General features: G+C 39.3%; 1 protein-coding gene across 2 annotated transcripts in view; it reads right to left on the reverse strand.

The window, feature by feature from the left end:
- The window catches only part of CNTNAP5 (contactin associated protein family member 5), an 891734-nt gene that overhangs the window by 46006 nt on the left and 818193 nt on the right, over positions 1–27535 (reverse strand). For both annotated transcript variants that reach the window (XM_010342190.3, XM_074399829.1), the window contains exons 20-21: positions 21597–21727; positions 17243–17330 (exon numbers count right to left, since the gene is read on the reverse strand). In XM_010342190.3, coding sequence (XP_010340492.1) covers positions 17243–17330; positions 21597–21727 — 219 coding nt within the window. The remainder of the gene's footprint in view (positions 1–17242; positions 17331–21596; positions 21728–27535) is intronic.

Raw genomic sequence — 27535 nt, forward strand, 5'->3', positions numbered from 1 at the left:
TTCCAAAGATCATCTGGCAGTCTCTGACATTTCAAAGAGGATAAGTTTGCAACCAAGGGATGGAAGGCAGCTGCTCACTGTCACAGGGCTTCAGAAGTGCAGAGACACTCCTGCCCCCAATCCTACTACTTGCCCCAAGTCTAGTTGCTAACAAAATCCTCGCACCATCTATTAGAGACGAACCTTGAGATGTTACCCTGTGATTGTCCTTACACTCATTATCTTGTATCTGAGAATTGATAGGGCAAAGTGTGGCAGCATGGTTGACTGCTCTGGGTTACACAACGGTAGGAGAATTTAAAAAATAAATGCAAACTGAATCATCTTCAAATATCTCTTTGTATTGACAAGGAGAATGGCGAGAGTGTGGGGAGCACAGGTTGTAATATACAATTTCCTTGATTGATTCCACTGGGCTAGCCCTTGGGTGTTAATGGCTTTCCAAAGGCAATCATCCCCTCCCAGAGATATGCCCAAGAAAATTAAAAACAGGTTTTTAAATAAATACATATATACACATGTTCACAGCAGCCCTATTTACAATAGCTAAAATGTGGAAACAATTTAAGTGTTCATCAAAGAGCAAATAATTTTTTAATGCCCTGATATATGCATACAAAATATTATTCAACCATGCAAAGGAATGTAGCACTGTTACATGCTGCAATATTATAAATATAAAAACTATGCTAAGTGAAAGAAGTGAGATACAAAAGCTTATAAATTGTATGGTTCCATTTATAGGAAATATCTCAAATAGGTAAATCAGTACAGACAGAAAGCAGCCTAGTGGTTTCCAGAAGCTAAGATGAGGGGTGGGGATGAGACATGACTGTTTTATAGGTACCAATTTGTTTTTGTTTTTGCTTTTGTTTTTTGTGGGTGTTGAAAATGTTTTGGAGCTAGATAGGAATAATGGTTGAAAAATATTGTGGATATACTAAATGCCTCTGAATGGTATATTTTAAAATGGTTAATTATATGTTGTGTGCATTTCACTTCAATAACAAATAAAGAGAAGGTAGTATAATGGCGTAAGGATGCAACAAATTGAGTCGACTATAGTTCCAGCTACTTATTCAATCAAATCCTCATCCAAATACTGCTGTAGAGGTACTTTGTAAACATGAATGAAGTCCATAATCAGTTGACTTTAAGTAAGGGAAACAATCCTAGATAACCTGTGTGGGTCTGATTCAATCAGTCGCAAGGCCTTATGAGCAGAATGGCTTTTAAGACTTAAAGAAGAAGAATTCCGCCTAGGGGCAGCAACTTCCACTCATGCCTGAGCGTTCCAGCTGCACTTCCTGATGTCCTATGCAGCAGATTTCAGACACCATACCTGGCCTCCATAACCACATGAACCAATTCTGTGCAATAAATCTCAACATATTACCTCCTACTAGTTGTGTTCCATTGGTTGAACCCTGACTGATAAAAGTGGGTTCTACATTTAGGAGACTTGGCATCTAAAAGCCTTTTGTTCTTCCTCAGCCAACTTTACAGCAATTCTCCCGCAAGTAAAGCGATCTTAAAGAAAGATAAAATAGTTCCAAAAAGTGCCCTTTATACTCCTAAGTACTGATACTGTTTGGAAAATGAATAAAGAAGTGCTATGAGACTGAGAGGTTATGACAGGGGGGTGAGGGTAATAATGTTGATAGCTGAGGCAAGGTGCTTACCTAAAAATGAGACATAAAGGGACTTTCACCCAGTAGACACTAACACCCACCAGCTCTCATCTGCACCATGACTTTCAGAACCTCTTTCTCTCTAAGCAAGAGATTGAAAAGCCTTTTATAGGAAATGTGCCTATCCCAAGATAAGTGGGCTACAGATAAATACATTGGAGTTATCTAACTAAAGGTCCAGCCCTGTTCTTCAGGATACCTCCAAGGCAATGCATTCCAGACACTTCCTTACAAAACGTGAGCACAGCCCAGGATCATCAGAAGCATGGGTAAAGTCTCTAGCAAGAATGAGAGATCACATGACGTAACAGAAAAAGCAAATTGGGAAACAAGATTATGCAGAAAAGAAGCAAAACACATGGACACACACACATGGACATGCATGTATAGATATGAATACATACATACTCACAGGAACACGTGCATACACATACAAACAAATATGCACACATAGGCATGTATATATAGGTATTCCCATACACTCACACACACACACACAGAAACATGAATATGCACATACATAAGCATGCAAAACACCAACATATGTATGTACATGGCCACACATGTGAATACACACAGACATACATGCACAGATGTTTAAACACACATATACACAGAGAGAAAATGCACATGCATGTACACACGTGTGCAGACACACAGACATGCATGCATAGATATGTACATACACATACACAAAGCAGAACATGCATGCACACATGCATACACAGGTGCACTGCATGGGTATGCATGTACATGTACTCACAGACATGATACCAAAAGAAACATATGTGTACATGTACATATGCATTTGCAAACATAGACATAAATTTACACACACATAAAAATGTGCACATATACACAAATACACAGAAACATAGATACCAGATATACGTATATACAATACAGTTACAACACACAGTTACCCACACGTTTATGCACTTGGACATACATGCACAGACGTGGATACATGGACACATGTGAGCATGAACCCATACACATATACATGCATATGCAAACTCACACACATGAACATACACATGCATGAACCCATATGTGTGCACAAACAAATGCAAACATACCAACATGTGTACACATACATACCTGTACAGGGATGTACATCATCACACATGGACATACACATACATGTACACGCCAAAAAACCATTGATATACTCAGGGTTATAAGAAAAGATAATTTAATCTAGAAACTACATATTAAACTCCAAAAGCTTAGCTTGGTGTCCCTGTGTATGAATGTTTCCTTCATGTTTTGGGAAGCGCTCTGCCCACAAACATGACCAAAGCCGTGTCTACCACCTCCAGCCAAAGTATAAAATACTGCAACTCCCAATATAAAATAAGTTCTTATTAGAATGTATGATACAGGCTGGGTGCAGAGGCTCATGCTTGTAATCCCAGCACTTTGAGAGGCTGAGACAGATGGATTGCTTGAGCCCATAAATCTGATACCAGTCTGGGCAACATGGCAAAATCCCATCTCTATACACAACACAAAAATTAGCTGGGCATGGTGTTGTGCACATGTAGTTTCAGCTACTTGAGAGCCTGAGGTGGAAGATTGCTTAATCCCGGAAGGCACAGGTTACAGTGAGCTGAAATCAAGCCACTGCACTCCAGTCTGGGCAACAGAGTGAGACCATTTCAAAAAAAAGAAAAAAAAAAGGAATGAATAATATATATTGATATGGTTTGGCTGTGTCCCCACAGAAATCTCATATTAAATTGTAGTTCCCACATCCCCCATGTGATGTAGAAGGGACCACGTGGACAGAGTTGAATCATGGGAGTGGTTTCTTCCATCCTGTCCTTGTGATAGTGAGTTCACATGAGATCTGATAGTTTTATAAGGGGCTTTTGCCCCTTTTGCGCTGCAAGCTTGTCTCCATGTAAGACATGCCTTTGTTCCTCCATCACCTTTTGCCGTGATTCTGAGGCCACAGCCATGTGGAACTGAGTCTCCTGAACCTCTTTTCCTTTATAAATTACCCAATCTGAGATATGTCATTATTAGCAATGTGAGAACAGACATGCATATATGGAACTTCCTGTTCACAGACCTAAAGCAGCTGACGTGATCTGCATCTGAAACCTGTTTATTGGTAGGACGTCTCTCTGATGAAGACACTATTTCTGCATAAGCTAGACAGAGTGTGTCACCCTTCATAGAGAAGATTCTGGCCTTCCATCCAAAATCAGTGGGGAAATAGGATCTTGGTTGCATGTAATTTTACTTTTGATTTCTCCTTTCTCTAGTCTTTTACTAATGCCCTTGTAAGTTCCATGCTTTAAAGATCAATTGCTCTGTAATTACTGCTTGCACACGATTTTGGGTTTCCACTCAGAGCACTGAATATTTAAGGGCATAAACAATCACACACCCCTGTTTGTCATTTCAACACGCCTGGTGCTACGTGCTGCACCCCGGCAGAGACTCGGCGAGTGCTGGTCAGTGGGCCGAGCGGTTTGTTCTCACTCCTTCCCACCCTCACCTATTCAAACCATAGCATATCCTCAGGGATGTTGGCCCCTCAACTCAGCTGTGGTTGGGCAAAGCATGAAACTCAGTTGTTAATCTGGCATTCAAAGCCCTGAATCCAGTTCCATTAAATTATTCAAAACCTCTGAACTGAGTGTGGCTTAGGTGATGGACTGTGCTGGCTTTCCTAAGACTGCTTTCGTTTCAGGACCTATAATCCCACATCCCTGGGAATCCCTTAGTCTTGAGTAGACCAGAATGATTGGTCACACTAGTAGAGATCCTAAAATCAGGAATAGGAGTGCAAGTGTTTCCCCTCTGAACTGAGAACAGGTCTAACACCTGTGATGCATTACTAATCAGAAGTGTATTATAAAACACAGAAGCATAGACAGAGCACAAAGGCCCGTGTTTCAAAGTGAGAGTGATAAGAATATGGATGACAAAATGTCCCTGCCTTCCAGGACCATGCTTTTTCCCAGGAAGCGGCTACATACATAGATGAGAAATAGGAGCCAGGGAACTGTAACAAATTCAAGGTGGGGAGAGATCTCTTCCATGCAGCCGTGGGCTGCTGTGGACATCGCCACAGTGAAGGCCCCCAATTGGACTCTCCCCGCAGCAGTTCGACCCACTTTTCTTCCCCCTGTCCTTGATGATAGGGATTTCTCAAATCTAGAAGCAGCTGAGTAGGACTGGAGAGCTGGTTCGAAGGAGGAGAGTAAGGTATCAGCTTTATAATCCATTGTAACTCGTACCCCAAGTCAGTAAACACAGGCTCAGGCCAGACCAAAAGTATTTTATTTCCCTCTGCAATGATTGAAAAAAGCTGCTCCAACTTCCTTTCCTCTCATTCTCTCCATTCCTGCCCTGCGTACCCTGCCATCCACCTACCCAGTGAATTACCCAAGTATTCAAATTCTTATTTACAAACCACACCTGCACCTGCTCCCCAATGCTATTTCTTTCATATCTGAAGGAGAGGCATTAGCATAACCTCCACGCCAGCCTCTCCTTCCTCCAACCTGCTTGTTACTAACAAGGGAGGCTGATAACAGCAGCTCTGACCATGAGAACCCCCTTCCATGCCCTCCCTTCTCTGCACAATAGAGTCTGAATGACTTTGCAGAGCACTGGATATCCTCTGTAATATTCTCGCGATGGAACTTTCTTGGTTCCCTTGCCTCCCTCTGCTAAACGAATGAAAACCTCCTCAGATGGCCTATTTACTGTTCCTAGCCCACTATCTTTGTCTTCCTACAGTCTTATCTGGTTCACACCATTCCTCCTTCCTGGAATGTACTCCATCTATTAAAGTGAAACCTGTGCTTCCAGACTAAGGCCAAGGTGATCTTCCACACAACAACATTCTCGGTCATCTCAGCTAGAAATGTTCTCTCCTTCTTATGAACATTAAGCACACTCAATCTGTAAAGCACTTATCAAAACTATCCATAACAAAATTAAATAAATGTCTTATCCTCACAGATACAGGTTTTATCATTTTGGGAGCAACGATCCATAGGCTATACCACTTTAAAGTTTTCATATTTTCTCTTATCACATCGCCCTGTATACAATAGGGACTCAATAATGCATTCAATGAATTATCTACAAATAAGGCTAGGGAGCAATTTTCCTAATTCCAAATATTTATTTAATGTTTATCATTTATGGGTGGCATGCCCTATGCAAGGGTTATAGTCTATGGAATCATTTGGGAAAAGAAGTAAGAAAATAAATAAAGATAAGCCACATATTCAAGTCTTATATATGATTGATTAGAGCAGGCAGTGGCCGATTTTAAGGGAATTAGCTAAAACTAGAAATTTCTTAGCTGGAATGATTTACTTATTTTTCCCTCTGGAAAGCAGGCCATGTGACTCCTATATCAAGAAAAAGGTAGAGAACTTTAGAATATTAGCCACAAGACCTTAGCTCTAACACTGATCACTGACAATAATAATTGTGGAAGTGTAAAGAAAAAAATCCACAGATTGAGGTCAAATCTCTCTTGGAAATGGATGAACGTCATACATTATCATTCCTAAGTGACTATGAGCTTTAAGTTATGTTAATCTGTTTTAAGACTCAATTTATTATTATTAAGGACATCCTGCAAAAATAAAACCTTGGTAGACGAAATGAGGAACCAGTGGCCACACAACCCTCCTTGAGCCTCAATCCCCCTCCTTCTGCATGGGAAAGCATCTAGAATTCTAATCTGTGCTTGTTCCACTTGTTTCTTTCAGCTTCTAGCCAATACAGTGCTTCCAATCTCACCACGCTTCGGAGAGGTCCCTACAAGGCTGCTGCAGGGAGTTCATTAGTCTTAGCTCGCATCCTTTTTACTTCATTACCTTGTCAACATTGACATTTATAACACTGGCCCAGATTCCCCAGGTAAAGGGCAAACAAATCAATAGCAGTGCCATTGGCAAGGAAGAGGGATATCAGGCAAAGAAAATCAATAGGCAGCAGGGTTGTATGATCTTATTAAAAATAGCTGCTGTTTTCAAATACCACTAGGTGCCAGACACTTCACAGACATTATCTCGTATCTTCGAAAGAAATCAATAAAGCCAGTATTACTACTGCTACTTTACAGATGAGGAAACCAAGTCACAGGGAGGTGATGTTAGTCGTGACAGACCTAGGAAGAGGTCTTTCTATGGTTTAAGCTCAGCGCTGTCTGATTCCCAACCCATTCATTTCCCATCTCACTGCCACACATCCTCATGAGGAAAATCACACTGTAAGAGGAAGCTGGAGATACTCATCCAAGCCTTGAGGGCAGCTAGCTACATGACATTGGGCCCAGTCATGTGTAGTATGATAACCTTTCAGGTAACCACAGCTCTAATATTTATACATTTATATATATGAGTGCTGTGTGTGTGCCTGTGTGTGTTTTCCTTCAACAAACATTGTGGAACACGTAATATGTGTCTGCCAATACAGTAGAAGGAAAGATAAAACCATAAATGAGACTGGGGTCCTGTCTTTGGAACCTCATGACTACTGCATGCTGAGAAGGAGAGAGGGACAGAGAGGATATCCAGAGTCTTTGAGGATCAGACTAGATTTCATGATTTTAAGCTTGACTGACTCACAAAGTATCATATGATTATAACCCATTAGGCAGCTCCACTCCTGAGAAAGTAAATTTAAACAATTTCAGGTGGGTTTTGGCCTAGTCAACTCTTTTCAGATGATTTTAACAAAAGTAAATATTGTGGGCCAGGTGCGGTAGCCCATTCCTGTAATCCCAACACTTTGGGAGGCTGAGGTAGGTGAATCACTGGAGGTCAGGAGTTTGAGATTGCCTGGTCAATGTGGTAAAACCCTATCTTTATTAAAAACACAAAAATTAGCCAGGCATGGTGGCATGAGCCTGTAGTCTCAGCTACTTGGGAGACTGGGACAGGAGAATCACTTGAACTCAGGAGGCAGAGGTTGCAGTGAGCTGAGCTTGTACCTTGGCAACAGAGCAAGACTCCATCTCCAAAAAAAAAAAAAAAAAGTAAATATTGTCCATGTCACCGCCTCCACTGTTTACCAATCATCAATTAAAGTCAAGTTGACACCTTACCTTATCCATTCATTCCCCTAGAGTGGGAGAGAAGAGTACAATTTAAGCTTTGTTAGGTAAAGAATAGAATACCTTTAGCTGAAAGACAATTAGAGTCCAAATGGAAAAATGCTTTGTTGGATGAAGCAGCTTCTTGCATTGTTATTTATTATTATTACTGGTGTTACAAACCGTACTGAGCTTGTATTAAATGTCAGGCATCATGCTAGTCACATCATCCGCATTACCAAGAGACTTCCCTTTTATAATTGTTATAATAACATGCACATGTATTCTAATTGAGAAAACCGAAGTTTAGAGAATTTAGTAATTTGTCCAGGTCACATTAGTAAATAGTGAAGTCATGATTTGAACCCAGAGCTGATTCCAAAGCCTGACTTATAAGAAAAATGCCATTCTTTCTCCTTGATTAAAGCCTCCCTCATTCTACTTCTGCTTTTAAGCCCACCAACTCTGAAAAGACAACCTTTTGACACAGAGCTTCTCAGTAGAAAAAATAACAATGCATTGTGTGAAATACTTCACTCTACTCTTTAAAAACCAAAATGTGGCAGGATTTGTTAGAAGTCTGGAATCCAGGCACCTACTGGTTACACGATATTGGGAAAGTCACTGAACCTCTGTGACTCAATTTTCTCATCTATAAAAATAGAAATAATAATGGCACTTATCTCCCTGGGTAATGACCAGAGGAAAAATGAATTAATGTAAGGAAAGAGTTTAGACTTAGCATACGGAAAGGTATTATCAAATAATAATACTAACAGGAACTACTAGTTTTTATGATTCTATTACTATTAGTATGCTATTAACATTATACCATTTTTAGTATTATTTGGTTACAGGGAAGAAAACCTAGCATTTAGCATAGGCTACACGGGAAACTTCAAAACCTTGAAAAACTTTAATACTACCAACAGATCCCACCCAAACAACTTTCCTTTGAAAGAATTTTTAAGGTACGCAGGATCTTTAGAACAAGGGCAGTTTTTTTGTTGTGGTGGGTTTTTTGCTTTTTTGTTTGTTTTTGTTTCACACATTGTGTGGCCATAGTAATGCTCAACAGTTTTTTGCTTGAGAAGAACTAATTTGAAGTTTCTATCAGTAAGAGTCACATCATATGACTCCTGGGCCACTACACAAAACATCCTTTGCTATCACAGTCAGGCAAAGATATGGAAAGTGTGGCATTTCTTTGAAGGCCACCCCTTTTAGAAGGAGATTACTAACAGTTCCTCCCAGCCAAAGACAGTCTGCATTTGAAAACAACTTATCACTTAGCATTGATTTTTTTTTTTCCTTCATTTATCTTTTTACACACTAGTATATACAGAACGGGCAAGTGATGATACAAAATGAGTAACACAAGGGCATTCTGTTTAAAGAGTGGTTTCATTCTTAGAAAAAATGAGGCCGGGAGCGGTGGCTCACGCTTGTAATCCCAGCACTTTGGGAGGCGGAGGCGGGTTGATCTCGAGGTCAAGAGATCGAGACCATCCTGGTCAACATGGTGAAACCCCGTCTCTACTAAAAATACAAAAAATTATCTGGGCATGGTGGCGGGTGCCTGTAATCCCAGCTACTCAGGCTGAGGCAGGAGAATTGCCTGAACCCAGGAGGCGGAGGTTGCGGTGAGCCAAGATCGCGCCATTGCACTCTAGCCTGGGTAACAAGAGCGAAACTCCGTCTCAAAAAAAAAAAAAAAAAAAAAAAAAAAAAAAAAAAAAAAAAGAACAACTTTTACAGAACAGCGCAAAGCATGGAGCAGGCCGGCAGAGCTATCACGAATTGATTCATTTAACACACAGAAATAAAATTGCATCTTAAATCAGTAGATGACACCCGTTCCTGCTGCATGAGGAGAAATTAAATCACCTATTAAATCTCTCCACGAGGAAACAATGTAGCTTGTTATTATAAAAGGCAAAAATAACAAAAATCCCATATAACCCAGTTGCCATTCAATGCTGGTTATCTACAAAGTAGAAAATAGAAGACGTGCATGTTTGGGAAGTTGGGCTGATTATTGAAAACTGATATTTCAAGATACTCTAAAATACACCATTTATTTCATGATGCAGAAGGTCAGAATAGATTACTGATTCTAAAATACTTTATTACCTGAAGAGATAGTATCATTAAAAGTTATCTGGACACAATGAAAGACAATTACACACAACGTTAGAATTTGAGTCTGGAAGAAGCTGTGGGTTGGAGATTTAGTATTTACTGAAGAACGACGTAAGACCATAAACAAAATGAAAGAGAATTTGAGAAGCCTATGCATTTAAAATGAAATAATTTTTTAGAGGAGTCACTTTGGAAGGTATAAACTTGTTCTAAAGAAACATGCATTTGTTTATTAAAGGAGCCTACCTCAACTGTTACTTTTCCTACTGCAACATATTTGCACTGCTTATACACACTGCCACAATCCTTTCCCTAAATTGGCCATAATTCCTAGCCCATGTCTATAACTACACTTTCCTCTCTCCTCTTAAAAGAAGGAGAGAAAAATGTAAAGGGAAAAAAGAGGTGGCATTACAAAATCATTGTTTATTTTTCTCTTTCTCTGGTAAGAACTGCTCAACTTGCTTCTGAGAAGCCTTTACCTGTTCTGAACCTATGCGATTAACATTGAACTAACCCCTTCATGCTCCTCATAGCCATAGCTGGGTGAATAATTTGGCCATGGCCATGTAGTAAATCCTAATCACGTGAACACTGCCATGGTCTGGGATTGGTCCTTGAAAACTCAATCCCAGGACTTCAGGAAAGTTTTCTGGAACTTTTAAAAAATGGAAGGTTTTCTTTCCATGTGGGATGTTGAACTGCTACTACTGAACTTTGTAGTGGATGATGTCACCTTGGTTACCACTGAAATCTGCCTGCAAATGAAGCCCCTTCAAGAGATAAGCAGTCAAATATGGAGTAAGAAATAGACAGACTGGAAAAACCTGAATCATAATATTTGAGATTTTGAAGCCAGCTGTACCTGAACAGATCTTACACTTTGAAACTTCTATTTTCACCAACTATTATTTTCTTCTTTTGTCATTGTTTAAGCTGGTATGAGTTTGATATACCCTTGAACACAGTGCTAATGGATAATGAGTCACACTGGATTCTGCAGGACTCACCGCAGTTCAGAATTGCTCTTCTGGAACACAGTTGAGCACCTTTTGGGAAGTCACACTTACAGTCACCTCGACAGACACATTAACAAAAAAGAAAAAAGAAAAAAAAAAAAAAACCTAACCCTTCTTTTTTATGTTTCTACAACCTTGAAAATTTAAAAAAAGCAATCATTTGAGTATATGCTACATATCAAGTATTTCACATATAATGTATCATGAAACCTTTACACAGCTTTGTGAATTAATTAAATGAATTAAGTATTACTCTCCTTATGCTACCGATAAGGAACCGCAATCAGGTTAGATAAATTCACTAAGGTTACACAATGGTTAACTACATGAGAGATGCAAGCACGGGTCAATTTGGCTCCAAAAAGCTGAGCATCTTCCACTCTAGAATTTTGCTTCCTAGTTTAGCATTGACTGCCAGATTTGAATCATAAGAAGGGCCTGTGTCCAAAATCAAAAAGAAATTAGAGTACAGTCTTCCAGAGTGAGCATTTTGAAGTACACACCTTTTATTTATATGCATAAATTCTACTGTGCTTTCTGTAAATGGCAGCCATAACTCACCCTCTGCAAGATGCTTGTAAAGTGATTCTACGTGAAATCATTCAGGGTATTCATTCAATGATACTGTAATCTTGCAGAAGACACAGTAGGCTCAAAGTTTAAACCTGAGGGATTGGAGAGAATTAAAGAACCCTGTTCTATAGATGCAATCAGAACTCATTTTAACAGGTCAAAAGCATGTGTGAATGCTCATAGATAGCTCTGCAATTTACAGATTAGCTATAAATTTTATGCACCTTGAGAACAAATTCTTTCAATTTCTGTATTTTTTGTAGAGGCAAGTAAATATTTAAAGATAGATGGGCAAACAGCCATTGGAGCAGAAGAATAATGCCTCTGTCAGGTGTGAGCTTTGGCCTATCAAACTGTCAAGCTGCATTAAAAAAATAAACAAACAAACAAACAAACAAACAAAACTAATGTTATCAGCATGCCATGAGTGCAAATTCCATTTTAATATCTCTTCAAAATTTGGTGGCAACAGTTTAAAGGCTGTACTATAAGTCTTTTCCACCTAAAATTTAACCTGTTTCCATATTTTAAAAGGTACCTACTTCTTAATTCTGCAGACTGGTAAGAAGTCTTCTCTCATTAAAATAATAATAATTCTTAATTTCAACAAACAGTAATTTTTGCTTTGAATTCAAATTTTGATATATGTTGAAAGAGTAAAGAAGGAGACATGAGGACCAGGAAAAAATAAGTTAAAAGCAAAAAAGGCAGAGTTTTCTTTAGAAGTGTCAAGGTTTTTAAATTCATAAGTCTGTATGGCTGTCTATGCTCTTGTGATATAGCCAAGTTAGATAGAGACTTAGAAATAAAAGCAGTAAAGCACACTGTATTTGAATCTGAGGTATACACATCTATACTTTCAAATAAAATAAGTAATTTTCCAGAAACATTATCTCTTCCAAATGGGTTACTTCCCTCAATATGTGCTTTTTCTCTCTTTAACGTTATTTATTTTAAATTCACTGATGCAATAGGCCACAACTACGTAATCTCTCTTGAAAGTTAAGAAATGACAGTAAACCAAAGAACTAACTTTGCAATATCTCATGACTTTACAGATTCGAACATCAACATTCTGAGAGAACCAACAGTGAAGTTTTAATGTAGACAATTATATCTGCTATTTTTCGTGGGCCAGTATCTACATCGTGCAAACCTTCAGGACACAAACAAACAAAAACTGCTTTACTCATCACAGTATCTGTAGCACCATGGGTGGTCTAGAGGATATACTAAACCACTGTCCTCTTTAATAAGGAATTTGTCCTTTTTTGTACAAAAGGAAAATGAACAAACTTGCTTTTGCTTTGCAGTGAAACGGTATTAGCGGTACTGAAGAAAACTGACACACTACATTTACTACATATATTTTTTTTTCATGTCTACCATAAAAAATGTTTCCTAGTCTTTGATTTACAGTTAAAAAAGTCATACAAAGTAATCTTTTCTAAAATTGTAAAGTTCAGTTGTATGTATCATTCATTCCACGTATCCATTTTAATGCCATCTCTTCCTGTTTTCTCTATCCTTACTGTACTCTGTTTCTGATGAATGGGGTTTGGTTTCCTTGTTCCAAAGGTCCCCCAGGATTCGTGTCCTTTCTTAATATAAGCCTGGATGTTCATATTGTCTCCCTTTACCTTCTGCCAGGACCTTTCATAGACCATAGAGTTGAAGTTCAGTGTTGGTCCAAACCCTCCCATCTGTTCAACAGCAGTTCAAATGGGAAGAAAGCCCAGTAGGCAGATGTCTCCCACCCTTAGAACAATAAAGATATTTTAGTGGCTATTTGATATGGTTTGTATCTGTGTCCTCACTCAAACCTCATGTTGAATTGTAATCTTTAATGTCATAGGTAGGACCTGGTGGTTGGTGATTGGCTCATGATGGAGGATTTCTCGTGAATGGTTTATTACCGTCCTCTTGCTGATGTCTTTGCCATAATGAGTGAGTTGGTGAGATAAAATTGTTTAAAAGTGTGTGACATCTTCCCCTCTGTCTTCATCCTGCTCTGATCATGTGACATGCCTGCTCCTCCTTTGCCTTCTACCATGACTGTAAGATTCCTGAGGCTTCCCAGAAGCAGATGCCAGCATCATGCTTCTTGTACAGCTTGTAGAACGGTAAGTGAATCAAACTTCTTTTCTTTATAAATTACCCAGTCTCAAGTATTTATGATAATGCAAAAATGGACTGATAACAGTATTATTCCTCAATCTTAACATAGTTCTGTTTTACCTGATAATTACAAAGCACCAGAAATAAAATAACAAGTTGTCTGAAGTACCTTGCTTTAACATTTTGATTCCCTAGTATTATTGTTGGCTTAGCTAAAAGAATGAAGGGTCATATGAATACACATAGTGGTAAGATTTAACAAAGATTTTTTTTTTCTTTTTTTAACAAGAGGATGTTATTGGAGCTTCCATTACACAAAGTAGGTGCCATGAAAAAGGTCTTGGCTTTGTGGTCAGTAAACCCAAATTTTCCCTCTTTCCAAGGGTGTTATAATTTGGTTAATGGTTTAATAGTAACAATATTTCTGCTAAGACTCCAACCAGAAGACTGATCTCATTCAGGTATGAAGCTCAAATTTATATCTCTTCTCTGTTCAGTAAAAAGGTGAGAAATTAAAATTTTCCTAAATTGTTAGTATATCCTTGCATCTGGTGAAGTAAAAAAAAAAAAAAATACCTTGAGGAAAGTGTCTTGATTTTTAATCCTTAGAGTTGTAACAAATTAATTACAATCAATATGAACACACACATGTACACACACACACACACACACACACACACACACACAGCATAAGGAAACAAGCTACTGCAGGAAAAAACTTAGAAAACAGCAAGGAACAGACTGGGACACTTACAGACTTCAGATGTGGGAACTATCACAGACAAAATGTTCAATAACTATTAACGAAGTGCCTGAAGACACAAAAAGATGGAAACAAACGAAAGAACAGAGACAACAGATTATCTTTATTAATAGGCATGCTTTAAAAATAACAAAATATTATTTTTAGAAGTGAAATATAAAATCAATAAGAAACGATTCATTGAATACGATTAGACATAAAGAGAGGACTAGTGAATGTGATGATAAAGCCAAATGAATTGCCCAGAATGCAACATGTTATATCAAAGAATACAAATTAAATTATAAAAAGATAAGTAATATGATGATGGAATTAGCATACTAGTTCATATAATTCAAATCTAAAATAATTGAGTAGATAGAATAGGAGAAAGTAAGATTGGATATGTTGGGAGTTTTTAAGAACTGAAAACAGATACATATGAATAATAAATATGAATTGGATACATAGATACATATAAGCTAATGAACAGGAAACATAAAATTATCAAGTAAGAGAATTTTTAAAGAAATCTACAAGCAGACACCTGATGACAAAACTACAAAACACCAAAGAAAAAGAGATGACTTTAAATCAACTTGTAGGTGTAGGCATGGGAGTGGTCAGAGCACCCCTAAAAGCAAGAGAGATGGACAGCAGACTTCCCAGGAGCAACCAGGGAAACCAGAAAACAAGAGGACACTGATGTGTCAGTGAGTCTTTGAAACTGGCTCTTTAGGAGGAAGACGTAGGAAAAGTTTTGGCTTTTAGCATTTCTGATATCCACAGTGTAAACCCGCCTAATACAGTTGATTTCAAGCTGGCATCCTGCCTCCATTGAAGGTTGCAGAGTTGAGGAGAGACATGTATACCCGGCCCTTACTGGTGGGTGCCATTGGCTCCATCAAACCTCTGACCGATTTCTCAACATCTGATAGCAAATATTCTTCAACATTTAATTGAAGATCTAACAAAATTATCTTCCAAGATTAAAGGTAAAATAAAAACCTTTTGTTCAGATAATTATATATATATAAAATGAAGGGACCCTTAAATAGAAAAGAATTCAAAAGAATTTACTTCAAAAGAAGAAAATAAAATCTGGCAGAAAATAAAATCTGTCTGAGATAAAGGAAGAAATGAGGAATACATAAACTGTGTTTGTATTAATAAAAAATAAGCAGTATGTAAAAATATAACGATGATTATTATTAGGAGGTATAATGAAATCAGAAATAAATAACTTGATCTAGGATCAGTGTTGATTAGTGTTCTTCCAACTGCCATTTGAAAAACTAAAATGGACATTTTTTGACCCTACTGCAGTTAGGTTTCTGGATCAACACTACATCTGGAAATTATAAACCCTTTATGAATCTAGAAGTCTTATAGCAGGAGTCATTTTTCTGCCTTTCAGCTCTTTCTACTGGCAAGCAAAAGCTGGAGACCATGATGCCTCCCCACAGCCATTTTTCAGAGACCTCCCCCTTCTCCTTGTGAATTTGCATACAGAATGGGGCACAGGGAAGTCATTCCACACTCCAAAAGACACCAAGAAGAACCCACACTCTAAGTGCTGCGACAATTTTGTAAGCAACTAACTTGCTGTGTTAAATGTGTTTCTGCTTAAAATGCCTAGAGTTATTCATTTTTTCTGCACTTTACTGTGATAGAGAGAGAGAGTTAGAAAGAAAATGGTAGAATCCCTGCAAAAGCTGGATACATAAAAAAATAAGGTAACAGAAACAAGTCCGAGTACAAGTAGCCCCACAATGTAAAAGGGCCTACATTTGCCTTTATGAAAAAACATGGAAGGACAGATTGGGTATATAAAATAAAATTTAGCAGTATGTCCTTCACAAGATTATCCATAAAGCTTAAAGAAAAAGAACCACTGAAAGAAAAAAGAATGCAAAAAGAGGCCAGGCAAATACTAAGTTAAGTGAAGCTGTAATCGGTATATTAATAATAGGCAAAATAAATTTAAGCATAAAAAGACATTACTAAAGTTTAAAAAGATCATTAAGTGTGATAAAATGTTCACTTCATCAAGTACATATAAAAATTTCAATCTTGCATGCATGTAATGAATACTCTCATCATATATAAAGTGAAATTCACAGAACTTCCTTCAGAAAAAAAGAAAATTCTCTATCATAGTAGGAAATTACAATGGCTTTAAAATTTTTGATGAATTATTGAGTTATTCAAATCCTTAATTTATGTACTCATACAATTAAAACTAAATAAAATGTAGAAATATATTTTAAAATTAAGTAAATATTTAAGTATTCTGCTTAATTACTTTAATATTTTACCTCTTACAAATTTTTATAAAGCAGATAGAAATGCAGTGCCTATTTCTGCCATAGACACATTTTGATATTTTGTAAATAAGAAATCTTGGTTTCAGGCTGGGTGTGGTGGATCATGCCTACAATCCCAGCACTTTTGGGAGGCTGAGGTAGGCAGATCATGAGGTCAGAAGATCAAGACTATTCTGGCTAACACAGCGAAACCCCATCTCTACTAAAAATACACACACACACACACACACACACAAACACACACACACACACACACACACACACACACACAAAATAGCTGGGTATGGTGGCACATGCCTGTAGTCCCAGCTACTCCAGAGACTGAAGCAGGGTAATTATTTGAACCCGGGAGACGGAGGTTGTGGTGAGCTGAGATCGAAACAGAGTAAGACTCCATCTCAAAAAAAAAAAAAAAAAAAAAAAAAAGTCTTTGTTTCAGATCTCAGATATTATGGGATCAAAAGGCTCCAGATTTGAATCCTTAAACTCTGTAATGAAAATTATGATTTATTCTAATAAAGCCCACTGGAAAGGTATGAACTAGAACAAAATACCTGTGACTTTGCCCAGGGTGAGTGATCTTATAACCTTGAACTCCACTTCTGGAGAGAAGTTATAACTGAGTCGAAGCTGCTGGTCCATCTGCAAGAAATCAGAAAACAAAGTCACATCAGCAGAGGACTGCAGGTAAGAAGAATAAAACGATCCCACCTGGAAATAGCTTGAAAAAACTCACACAAAGAGCAGACCACCCCCACTCCCCTGCCTGAAGTTTTGTCTCAGGAGAGATTAGTCAGGTCTCCCTAATTCTCCCACAATGCACAAAAAATACTCCTCTCTTTCTTCTTTGTGAAGTATGGGCTTTCACACAAGTCTTCTCCCTGGGAAATGTATACAGCTTTTTACAGGTATTTATCTCCCCATGGAGATTTTCTCACCAAATTCTTTGCTGCAAACAAGCAAACCAATGAAACCTGCTCAAGAACTTGCTGTGCAAAGTTAACATTAACAGGAGGCAGAAACTCATTTTTTATTTCTCCCTGTTGCTCTCAGTTTGTCCTTAGGGCCGTCATTGTCCCGATTGTTCCGTAATTCTGACCTGATCTCATTTACGTGTGGGCAGAGAAATTTTCCTGGGCAAGGATTGCAGTTTGACAAAACATGTGGTCCTGGGGAGGAGAAGGTAGTTGAACAGTTGCATCCAACATGGACGGTTGATAATCCCATCTTGCAGGGGTGAGCAAAAGCCACCGCTGGAAAACTTTAATAAGACCTTATTTCTATGTCTATGCTTTAAGGCGCTCCTTGCTTCACCCACTGCTAATTTCAGCTCCAGCTGTTCCGTCCCCTCCAGATTCCTAGGCAGCCCACTCCATCCATCCCCACTTATTAGAGCTGGACAAATCCTATTGGTTTCTTCCAGACTCTGCTCTGACTATGCATAGGATGCTATTCTTGGAAAGAATCCTCATTATTTTACCGTTCACCTGTAAGAAGAGAAGACTAAGATCCCATTGGCCATTTGCCTGACTTTGCACAGCTTCAGTGCAACCCAGCAGGGACTCATACATAACCTCCCATCTCCCCTGCCATGACTTTCCTTTGGTACCTGTCTGCTCAGAATGACTCTCCACTATTCTCAGGCACCTTTCATTCCAGAGGAAGGAGACAGGACAGAAAATTTGTTAAGTAAATACATTGTGTTGGAAGTTAGGTGCTGAAAGGAAAAAAAAAAAATACAGGCAAGGATAACGGGGAGTGTCAGGTTAAAGTCAAGGAAATAGGTTGCTGTGTTAAATAAGCAAATCAGAGATGGCCTCAATGAGAATGACTTTTTGAGTCATTTGTGTCCGGAAGAAAGTACAAGAACTGGACATGCATGTAGATAAGGAATAGCATTCTGGGCAAAGCAGTGAGTCCAAGGGCTCTGCAAATAACAAAGAGGGCAAAGTGGTACAACTGAGTTCCAGAGGGCATGTGATAGATGAGGTTGGAGAAGCAACCAGGAAAGGCACAGGGGTGTCAGATCATGGAGATCCTTATAAGCTCCTGGAAAGCCTTTGCCTTTTTCTCTGCACAAGAAAGGAAACCATTGAGAGGGTATGGACAGAAGAATGCCAAGATCTGACTATTCCTTCACCAGGATGACTCTGACTGTTGAGGATAGGCAGCTGGGGAACATAAAGAGGAACAAGGTGATGGCAATCAAAAGGCAACTGTAAACAGAGATAATCCAAGCAAAGGACAAGGGTGGCTTGGGGAAAGGTAGATGCTAATGATCCACGGATGCTGCATAGAAGAGAAGGAGAAATAAAAAGAGGATACCACAATTTCCAGACTGAGTACTTGAAAAATGAAGCTGCCACTAACTTGAATGTGCTTATGGGGGGACGAGGTCATTGTTTCAGGGGGACTTCCTAATGGGTCAGTTTTAACTATTTAAATATTCTGACATCTGACAGACATTCACATAGATATGCCCCCTAGGTAGCTGATATAAGGTCTAGAATCCAGGGACAAGATTAGTGGTAGATATGCAGTCGGGATTGATTCATCAGCATATACATGAAATTTAAAGCTGTGAGATTGAATGAGATGAGCATGCAGTGAGTGTAGATCAAAAGCAGAAGTGGGAGTCCTGGGGTGTTCTAATAGAGTTTTGAGAGATGATGGGAAGCCAACAAAGAGTAAGCAACTAACACAAACAGAAGGATCAAAGGCGAGAGTTATATCCTGCAAGCAATAAAGACTTAAGTTGCAAGAACAGGAAGGAATCCCTACATCAGTTGCCAGTGAGAGGACAAGAAAGGTAACCCTGAGATATGACTCCTGGATTTTGCAAGGTAAGCACACTGATGCTTTGAGAAGCACAACTTTGCTGCAGCACAGAGACAAAACTCTTTCAGTAGAGGTTTATGAAAAAGGTAGGGAAAATCTGAAGAACAAATATATAAACAACATTTCCAAAAATCTGGGCAAGAAAATGACAAAGAGAATGGAACAGTATAAGAAGTCAGATAAGATAAAAGTTTTCTCTCTTTACCAGAGATAGACTGGCTTGTTTGCTTGTTTAGAGTTTGTTATCATTGTATATTAGTTCTTCATGCTTGTAATTAAGTATTTGTTTTATGCTTTGGGGAGCCATCCAGTAGAGCTGGAAAAAACTGATGAAAGAGAGGGAGAAGGGAGCATGCGGGAGTGATTTTCTTCAGTAGGATATCAGATCTGGCCCACAGATAGTAAAGCTGGACCTTAGCTAGAACCATGCACTATCCAGGAGGGAAAGAGAGTGCAAACACAGATGTGGTAGGTAGGTAATGTGCTTTTAAGAATGTGTGGATATTCTCTTCTGAATGTTATATTTTTTTGCAAGAAATAAGAGAGCAAAGTCATCCACTCAGAGTGAGGATGAACTGGCAATTGTTAGCAGGATAAATAAAGAGGAGAAAGTGTAAAACGGTCCTCTAGGAGAACAGCAAAATTAAAACACATGGAGTGATTGCTGGGTGTATGCAAGGGCTTGCTTGGTGTGATGGCTCTAAAGGGGATGATCTGGACTCTGCCTATTCTCTGTTGTGATCTGCTATCATCTGCTGCTGGCCCTTTATATGGAACCCACTGAGATCTCATGGGGTGCCTCCCACACAAATGCTTTCAGACAGCTTTAGCCTGCACTCACAAGGACCCTCGTCTTGAGCTCTCTTCTCTTCCATGTGGCCAACTCCTATTCATCTTCAATACTCAGCTTACTCCTAACTTCCTCCAGGAAGTAAGTACTGGTGCCACGATGTGATCAGTACCCTCTTCAGTATCATCTGTGGATGATTCCACCACAGCCCTTCCCACAGCCTATTGTGATTTCCTCTTTTCTTGTGCGTCTTCCTCACTTTAATGCAGCCCAGGGGCTGGTAAACTGGAGCAGACATTAGTATCACCTGCTGCTTTCCCCTCTTCCATAGACTCCGATTTAGTAGATGTGGTGTGGAAACCACAAATCTCCATTTCTTTTCTTTTCTCTCTTTCTTTCTTTTCTTCTTCTTCCTTTTTTTTTTTTTGGTTTTGTTTTGTTTTGATTTTTGAAATGGAGTTGCTCTGTCTCCCAGACTGGAGTGCAGTGGCACTATCTCTGCCCACTGCAACCTTTGCCTCCCAGGTTCAAGCGATTCTCCTACCTCAGCCTCCTGAGCCTGAGTAATTGGGATTACAGGCACACACTACCACACCCGGCTATATTGTAGTTTTAATAGAGATGGGGTCTTGCCATGTTGGCCAGGCTGGTCTTCAACTCCTGATATCAGGTGATCTGCCCACCTCAGCCTTCCAAAGTGCTGGGATTGCAGGCATGAGCCACCACACCTGGCCAAGAATCTGCATTTATCTCTCTCTCTTTTTTTTTTTGTCTTGAGATAGAGTCTCACTCTGTCACCCAGGCCGGAGTACAATGGCGTGATCTTGGCCCACTGCAACCCCCGCCTCCTGCTTTCAAGCAATTCTCCTGCATCAGCCTCCTGAGTAGATGGGACTACAGGTGAGCACCATCATACCTGGCTAATTTGTGTATTTTTAGTAGAGACGGGGTTTCACTATATTGGTCAGACTGGTCTCAAACTCCCGATCTCGTGATCCACCCACCTCAGCCTCCCAAAGTGCTGGGATTACAGGTGTGAGCCACTGAGCATGGACCAAGAATGTGTATTTCTAATAGGGTCCCAAGTGATGCTGATGCTGGTGGGACACGGGAAGCACATCTTGAGAACCACGATCCTAGTTCTTCCAAGTCTGCAGACAAGTGTGATTTGTAACTGTCTTTCCAGCACTAGGCACTACACTGGCACGGGGAGAAGCTTAGAGAAGTCTGACAGAGTAGCCAAGGCACACTGGCTGAGTGGGAGAAAGCAGGGATGGTACCTGAATGGTAAGCTCTCTTCCCTCTCGGTTAATCTTCAAGTGGTGCATCCTCCTGTTGGCAAAGTTCTCCGCATCAATGGTGAATATATGGGATTCTTCCTTGCTCAACTGATAGCGAACCTGTAAGCTTCCTTGAAAGAAAAATATTAGAAATTAGAATTCAAAGCAGCAGCACCTATAAAATGCAACGATATAATCAGGTTGTCTTCTAATTGATTGTTAGGCCCCCAAGTCTTAATCCTTCCATTAGTCAAATTTTTAAAATATATTAATATGTTTATCAGGGTCCATACGGAAAATTCTGAAGAGAGCTGCAAAATTAAAGAGACAGAGGAGAGAGAGAGAGAGAGAGAGAGAGAGAGAGAGAGTATATATGTGTGTATGTGTGTGTGTGTGTGTGTGTGCGTGTGTGTGTGTGTGTGTTTGTGTTATCAGAAACCAAACTGCCAGTTTGGGAAATAAAACATCTATTTTGTAATTGGATCATTAAACTTTAATAAGGTAGAGTTAAGATCTTTCCCATGTTCTCTTCAATTCCTACCACTTCCTATAACTCTCTTCCTAATTGCTGTCTTCCTTCTATATCTAAGGACTGGAAAGAGAACTCTGTCTTGTTATCACCCGTTGATATATAATCCCCCGGCTGGGAGTGTGGCCTGGTTAGGGCACAGTCCCTCACTTTAACCCTTTAGGGCCCTTTAACCCTCTTAACACTTCACAGCCCATTAGAACATTCAAATTTTACTAGGATTGTGTTTTGCAAAGAGATGTTAGCTATTTCTTTAGGTTAGAAAATCAATTTGCTGAATTTACTGGGTCTCAATCAGCATTTCTTTCTTTCTGTTTTCTTTTCTTTCTTTCTTTCTTTCTTTCTTTCTTTCTTTCTTTTTTTTTTTTTTTAAGGTGGAGTTTCACTCTTGTTGCCCAGGCTGGAGTGCAATGGCACAATCTTGGCTCAACGAAGCCTGTGCCTCCAGGGTTCAAGCAATTCTCCTGCCTCAGTCTTGCAAGTAGTTGGGATTACAGGTATGTGCCACCATGCTCAACTAATTTTGTATTTTTAGCAGAGACAGGGTTTCTCCATGTTGGTCAGGCTGGTCTCGAACTCCCGACCTCAGGTGATCTGCCCTCCTCGGCCTCCCAAAGTACTGGGATTACAGGCATGAGCCACAGCACCTGGCCTCAATCAGCATTTCTTTTTCTTTTTCTTTTTCTATTTTTTTTTTTTTTTTTGAGCTAGGGGGAGGGATTTAGACACATGAAACACCCAGGAGACATATTAAAAATAGAAGTGTATCAATTGTGTGTGTGTGTGTGTGTGTGTGTGTGAGAGAGAGAGAGAGAGAGAGAGAGAGAGAGAGAGAGAGAGGGGGAATGAGAAAGAGAGAATATTGCTCACAATGCAAAATGGCCACTTGAGAGAGATTTGTTAAAGAAAACAAAATTACAGCTAGATGGGAGGAATAGGTTCTAGTGTTTGATATCACTGTAGAATGACTAGACTTAACAAAAGTGTATTATATTTTGATTCAAATAGCTAAAAGGAGAATACTGAATGTTCCCCCAAAAAAGAAATGATAAATGTGTGAGATGATACATGTGCTAATTATCCTCATCTGATCACTATACATGTATGTATTGAAATATCACTCTGTGTCTTATAAATATATATGACTATTATGTCAATTAAAAATAAAATTTAAAAAATGTTTGAAAGACACTCTATATTTAAACATTGCCATAGAGGCAATAAATGATAAACGGCTACTTTATCTCAAACATTGTGACAGGCACTTTTCCTCATCTGATCCTCTCCCCAGTGTCACTGGCTGTGAGAGTTGGGCCAAGTAGCTCAAGGGCACTCTGCTTGCCATCCTTTTCTGTCTGTAGAGGTCATCTGGTCAGGAGTCATTGGAGTCCAGCATGCAAAATGGCAGGAGCTCTTCCCTTGGACGTATGTGGGAACAGAAAATAATTGCAATTGAGGAGTGATGTCATAAGCTGATGACAACTGGGGAGAAAGAAATATCTGCTCAAATTTGAGCTGAGAACAACTGAAGTAACTCTTTCTCATCCCCTCAGAGTTTGTTATATTCCCCCACCAAAAAAAAAAAAAAAAAACCTCCCTAAACTTTCTCAGCCTTCCCATCTTTCCCAAGCTGCCAATCCCAGTAAGACAAGAGGCTTGTGAGTAACCACCATATCCCTGACTGATGCCCTGTCCTCATCCAAGTATTTAAATACATTTTTTGGGGGGAGGGCAGAGACTGTTTCAAATATGAGTTTCTACTCATAGAATTTCAAAATACATGCATGTGGAATAAGATTGTGAAATAAGGTAAGGACAAATAGAAAAATCTATTTTGGGACTATGAGGCCATTGCCTAACACGGTCAGCCAGAAGGAGAACCTCTCTATATCTGATCCTGGTTTTCCTGGTTCATTCTCTCTTTCTGGTTCTGATGATTGCAGTTTTTCAGACATTATTACTTTATTATTTTACTACTTGAAAAGTAATGGCTGCTTCCAACAGCAGCATATTTTTTGCAGAAAGGAGCTGGTCGGGGTGGGTCACTGTGCAGATCATGGGCAAGATGCCCCTCCTGCCCATGGCAGGGAAAGGCCCATCTTGTGCACTCGTGGGCTGCAAGGCAGAGTGCTCTTTCACTCCCTTCTGATTCTAAGAATCCGTGTGTCCTAACATTTAATTCAACGTCACAGAGTCAGCAAGTATCTGGTAATTATGTGCCAGGCATAGTGACCAAACCTACTTTCCTTAAGGCTGTTGAACTCTCTTAAGATCTCACTGTTCTGGTAATTCATACTCACACACGTATTCTTTACATATTTCTCCATTCTTGATAACACTCTCAGTTTCTACATGTTTACTGGCATCCCTCTTGCATCTTTTCCTCTCAGGAACTAGTAATCTCAGCAGAGATCCTATCTGCTAAAGTATTCTGAAGCTTCCCCCAATATTTATTTGTGATTTTAAAAAATCACCTCAACTAGTTTTTCCAAGACTTTTCTCACCTTCTTAGGAGTTCTGATGCAATCAATCAATGACTCTTAAAGTACCCATCCACCTGCTAATGTGATGTGCAGAAGCCTCTCACTGACTCATTTTCACCTGACTCTTGGGGAAGCAAACTTACCCATGACTTTTCAACGTAAGTTTGACACCATGAAAGGTTGACTTCCAGAAAAGTTGGGTGTCAGAGCTGGGGGCTCATTAATCACCTCCCTAGTATCTTCTTCAGTGGCTTGATTAGGGAACTAAGGCATTTCTACCCCTTCAGCTGTGCACTCCAGTGGTTGAGATCACCATCAGCTGCTTGCCTGGCATTGCCATGCCTGTTTGTCTCTGCAGATACCTGGGCCCAGGGTTATTTCCACTGTCCTCAGGCCTTCCTCTATCCCCTCTGCTTGATTCATCCATGAGTTTCCGTTTCCTCCATGGAATTTTCTGTCCCAATTCCCTTTCATTAGGTTGACAGCAATGATAAACATGGCAAGTTTATAATTCCACAGACAGTGAATAGACAGAGGAAAGGTGCTATCCCTAAGTCTAATAAAGCAAAGAGTGAACTGAATCTTCAGGCCAGGAGTGTGATGCAATTTCTCTGATGTACTATAATGCATTTACTTTCTATTTGGTATCATTTTTTTTTCTGTTTATATATTAATGGTGCTACACTGAAAAGGACACACATCATTTTTTGTGTGTATAAACAGAAATAAGATGTTCACAATGTGGAATTTAAAAATAAAACAGATTTGAGCCTTAGCTTAAAAAAAGACTTAGTTTAAAAATAAAACTGTTGGGCACAGTGGCTCACACCTGTAATCCCAACACTTCGGGAGCCTGAGACAATGGATCACCTTAAGTCAGGAGTTCAAGACCAGCTTGGCCAACATGGTGAAACCTTGTCTCTACAAAAAATACAAAAATTAGCTGGCATGATAGTGGATGCCTATAATTCTAGCTGCTAGGGAGACTGAGGCAGGAGAATCACTTGAACCTGGGAGGCAGAGATTGCAATGAGTGTAGAGAACACCACTGCACTCCAGCTTAGGTGATAGAGAGAGCTCTCTGTTTCCAAAAATAATAAAAATAAAATAAAAAATAAAAATAATTTGAGCCTTAGTTTCTTCTGTAATAAGCATATGTATAAAGGAATTAACTTTTGTCAGCAGCAACTACCCTATACAACTTTTAAAGGGTCCTGTCAATGTCGAAGCACTCAATTTATATCTAGCTGCTGCTTCTTTTTCTTCTTCTCCTTCTTCTCCTCCTCCTCTTCCTCTTCCTCATCCTCCTCCTTGCTCTTCTTATTCGTCATTTTTAGGCAAAATCAGCATCGTTATTTTTATACTTATTTATTTGTGTATTTATTTTTGAGATAGAGTCTCACTCTGTCACCCTGGCTGAAGTGCAGTGGTGCAATCCTAACTCACGGCAACCTCCGTCTCCTTGGTTCAAGTGATTCTCCTGCCTTAGCCTCTCAAGTAACTGGGATTACAGGCTTGTCGCTCCATGCCTGGCTAATATTTTTAGATTTTTAATAGAGAGAAGTTTCACCATCTTTGTCAGGCTGATCTTGAACTCCTGACCTCAGCTGAGCCACCCACTCAGCCTCCCAAAGTGCTGGAATTACAGGAAGGCATAAGCCAGTATGCCTGGCCAGCATCATTATTTTTATAATTAAACAACAGATATTATAAATACTGTTTTTCTGAAAAATTGAAGAATCTATATTTAAGAAAGTACTTAAACACAGTGATAAGGAATATTCTTGAAAGAATCAACAGTTTATCACTTGCCATTTGCTAGGCATAGTTACACTCCTTGGCTTGACACAGGTATTCTGTTGTGATTGAGCACCTGCTCAACACTCCACTTCCATCTAGAATGCTTTTTCTCCTTAATTTTCTTCATTTTACGATGAAAAAACAGAGTTGCTAAGAAGTAAATAACTTTCCTTTGTCCTCAGTAAATGATGAGATCAGATTTAGAAACTAAATCCAGCTGGTTCCCAGAACCACAAGAGCTCATGATCACCCTTGCCCAGAATGCCCTTCTTATTAGGTCAACTCTCCCATCTTTCAGAATTCAATATAAGTTTCCCTTTCCTAAGAAGCCCTCCCTGGCCCTTGTAAGCTGCCCGTAACTGATCCAATTGGCCTTACCGTCTACTTTATTATAACATGCACTGAGTCGTGTTGTCTACTTACTTGCCTAAGTCACATAAATCAATAAACTCCTTGGGAGTCAGGACATATCTCATTTGTTCTTGGGTTCCCAGTGCCTGCTCCATGGTAAGTACCCAGCAAATTTTGAAAGAGCTCAAGGAAATAAGAGAGGACACAAACAGATGGAAAAATAGTCCATGCTCATGGTTAGGAAGAATCATTATTGTGAAAATGGACATACTGCCCAAAGTAATTTATAGATTCAGTGCTAGCCCCTTCAAGCTACCACTGACCTTCTTCACAGAACTGGAAAAAAACCACCTTAGATTTCATATAGAACTGAAAAAGAGCCCACATAGCCAAGACAATCCTAAGCAAAAACAAAAACAACAACAACAACGAAAAGCTGGAGGCATCATGCTACCTGACTTCAAACTATACTACATGCTACAGTACTCAAAACAGCATGGTTCTGGTACCAAAACAGAGATATAAACCAATGGAACAGAACAGAGGCCTCAGTTGTAATGCCACAGATCAACAACCATCTGATCTTTGACAAACCTAACAAAAACAAGCAATGGGGAAAGAATTCCCTGTTTACTAAATGGTGTTGGAAAAACTGGCTAGCCATGTACAGAAAGCTGAAACTGGACCCCTTCCTGACACCTTATACAAAAATTAACTCCATATGGATTAAAGATTTAAACATAAGACTGATCACCATAAAAACCCTAGAAGAAAAC

Source organism: Saimiri boliviensis, chromosome 5 (assembly GCF_048565385.1).
Source record: "Saimiri boliviensis isolate mSaiBol1 chromosome 5, mSaiBol1.pri, whole genome shotgun sequence".
In the NCBI taxonomy this organism is placed as follows: domain Eukaryota; kingdom Metazoa; phylum Chordata; class Mammalia; order Primates; family Cebidae; genus Saimiri; species Saimiri boliviensis.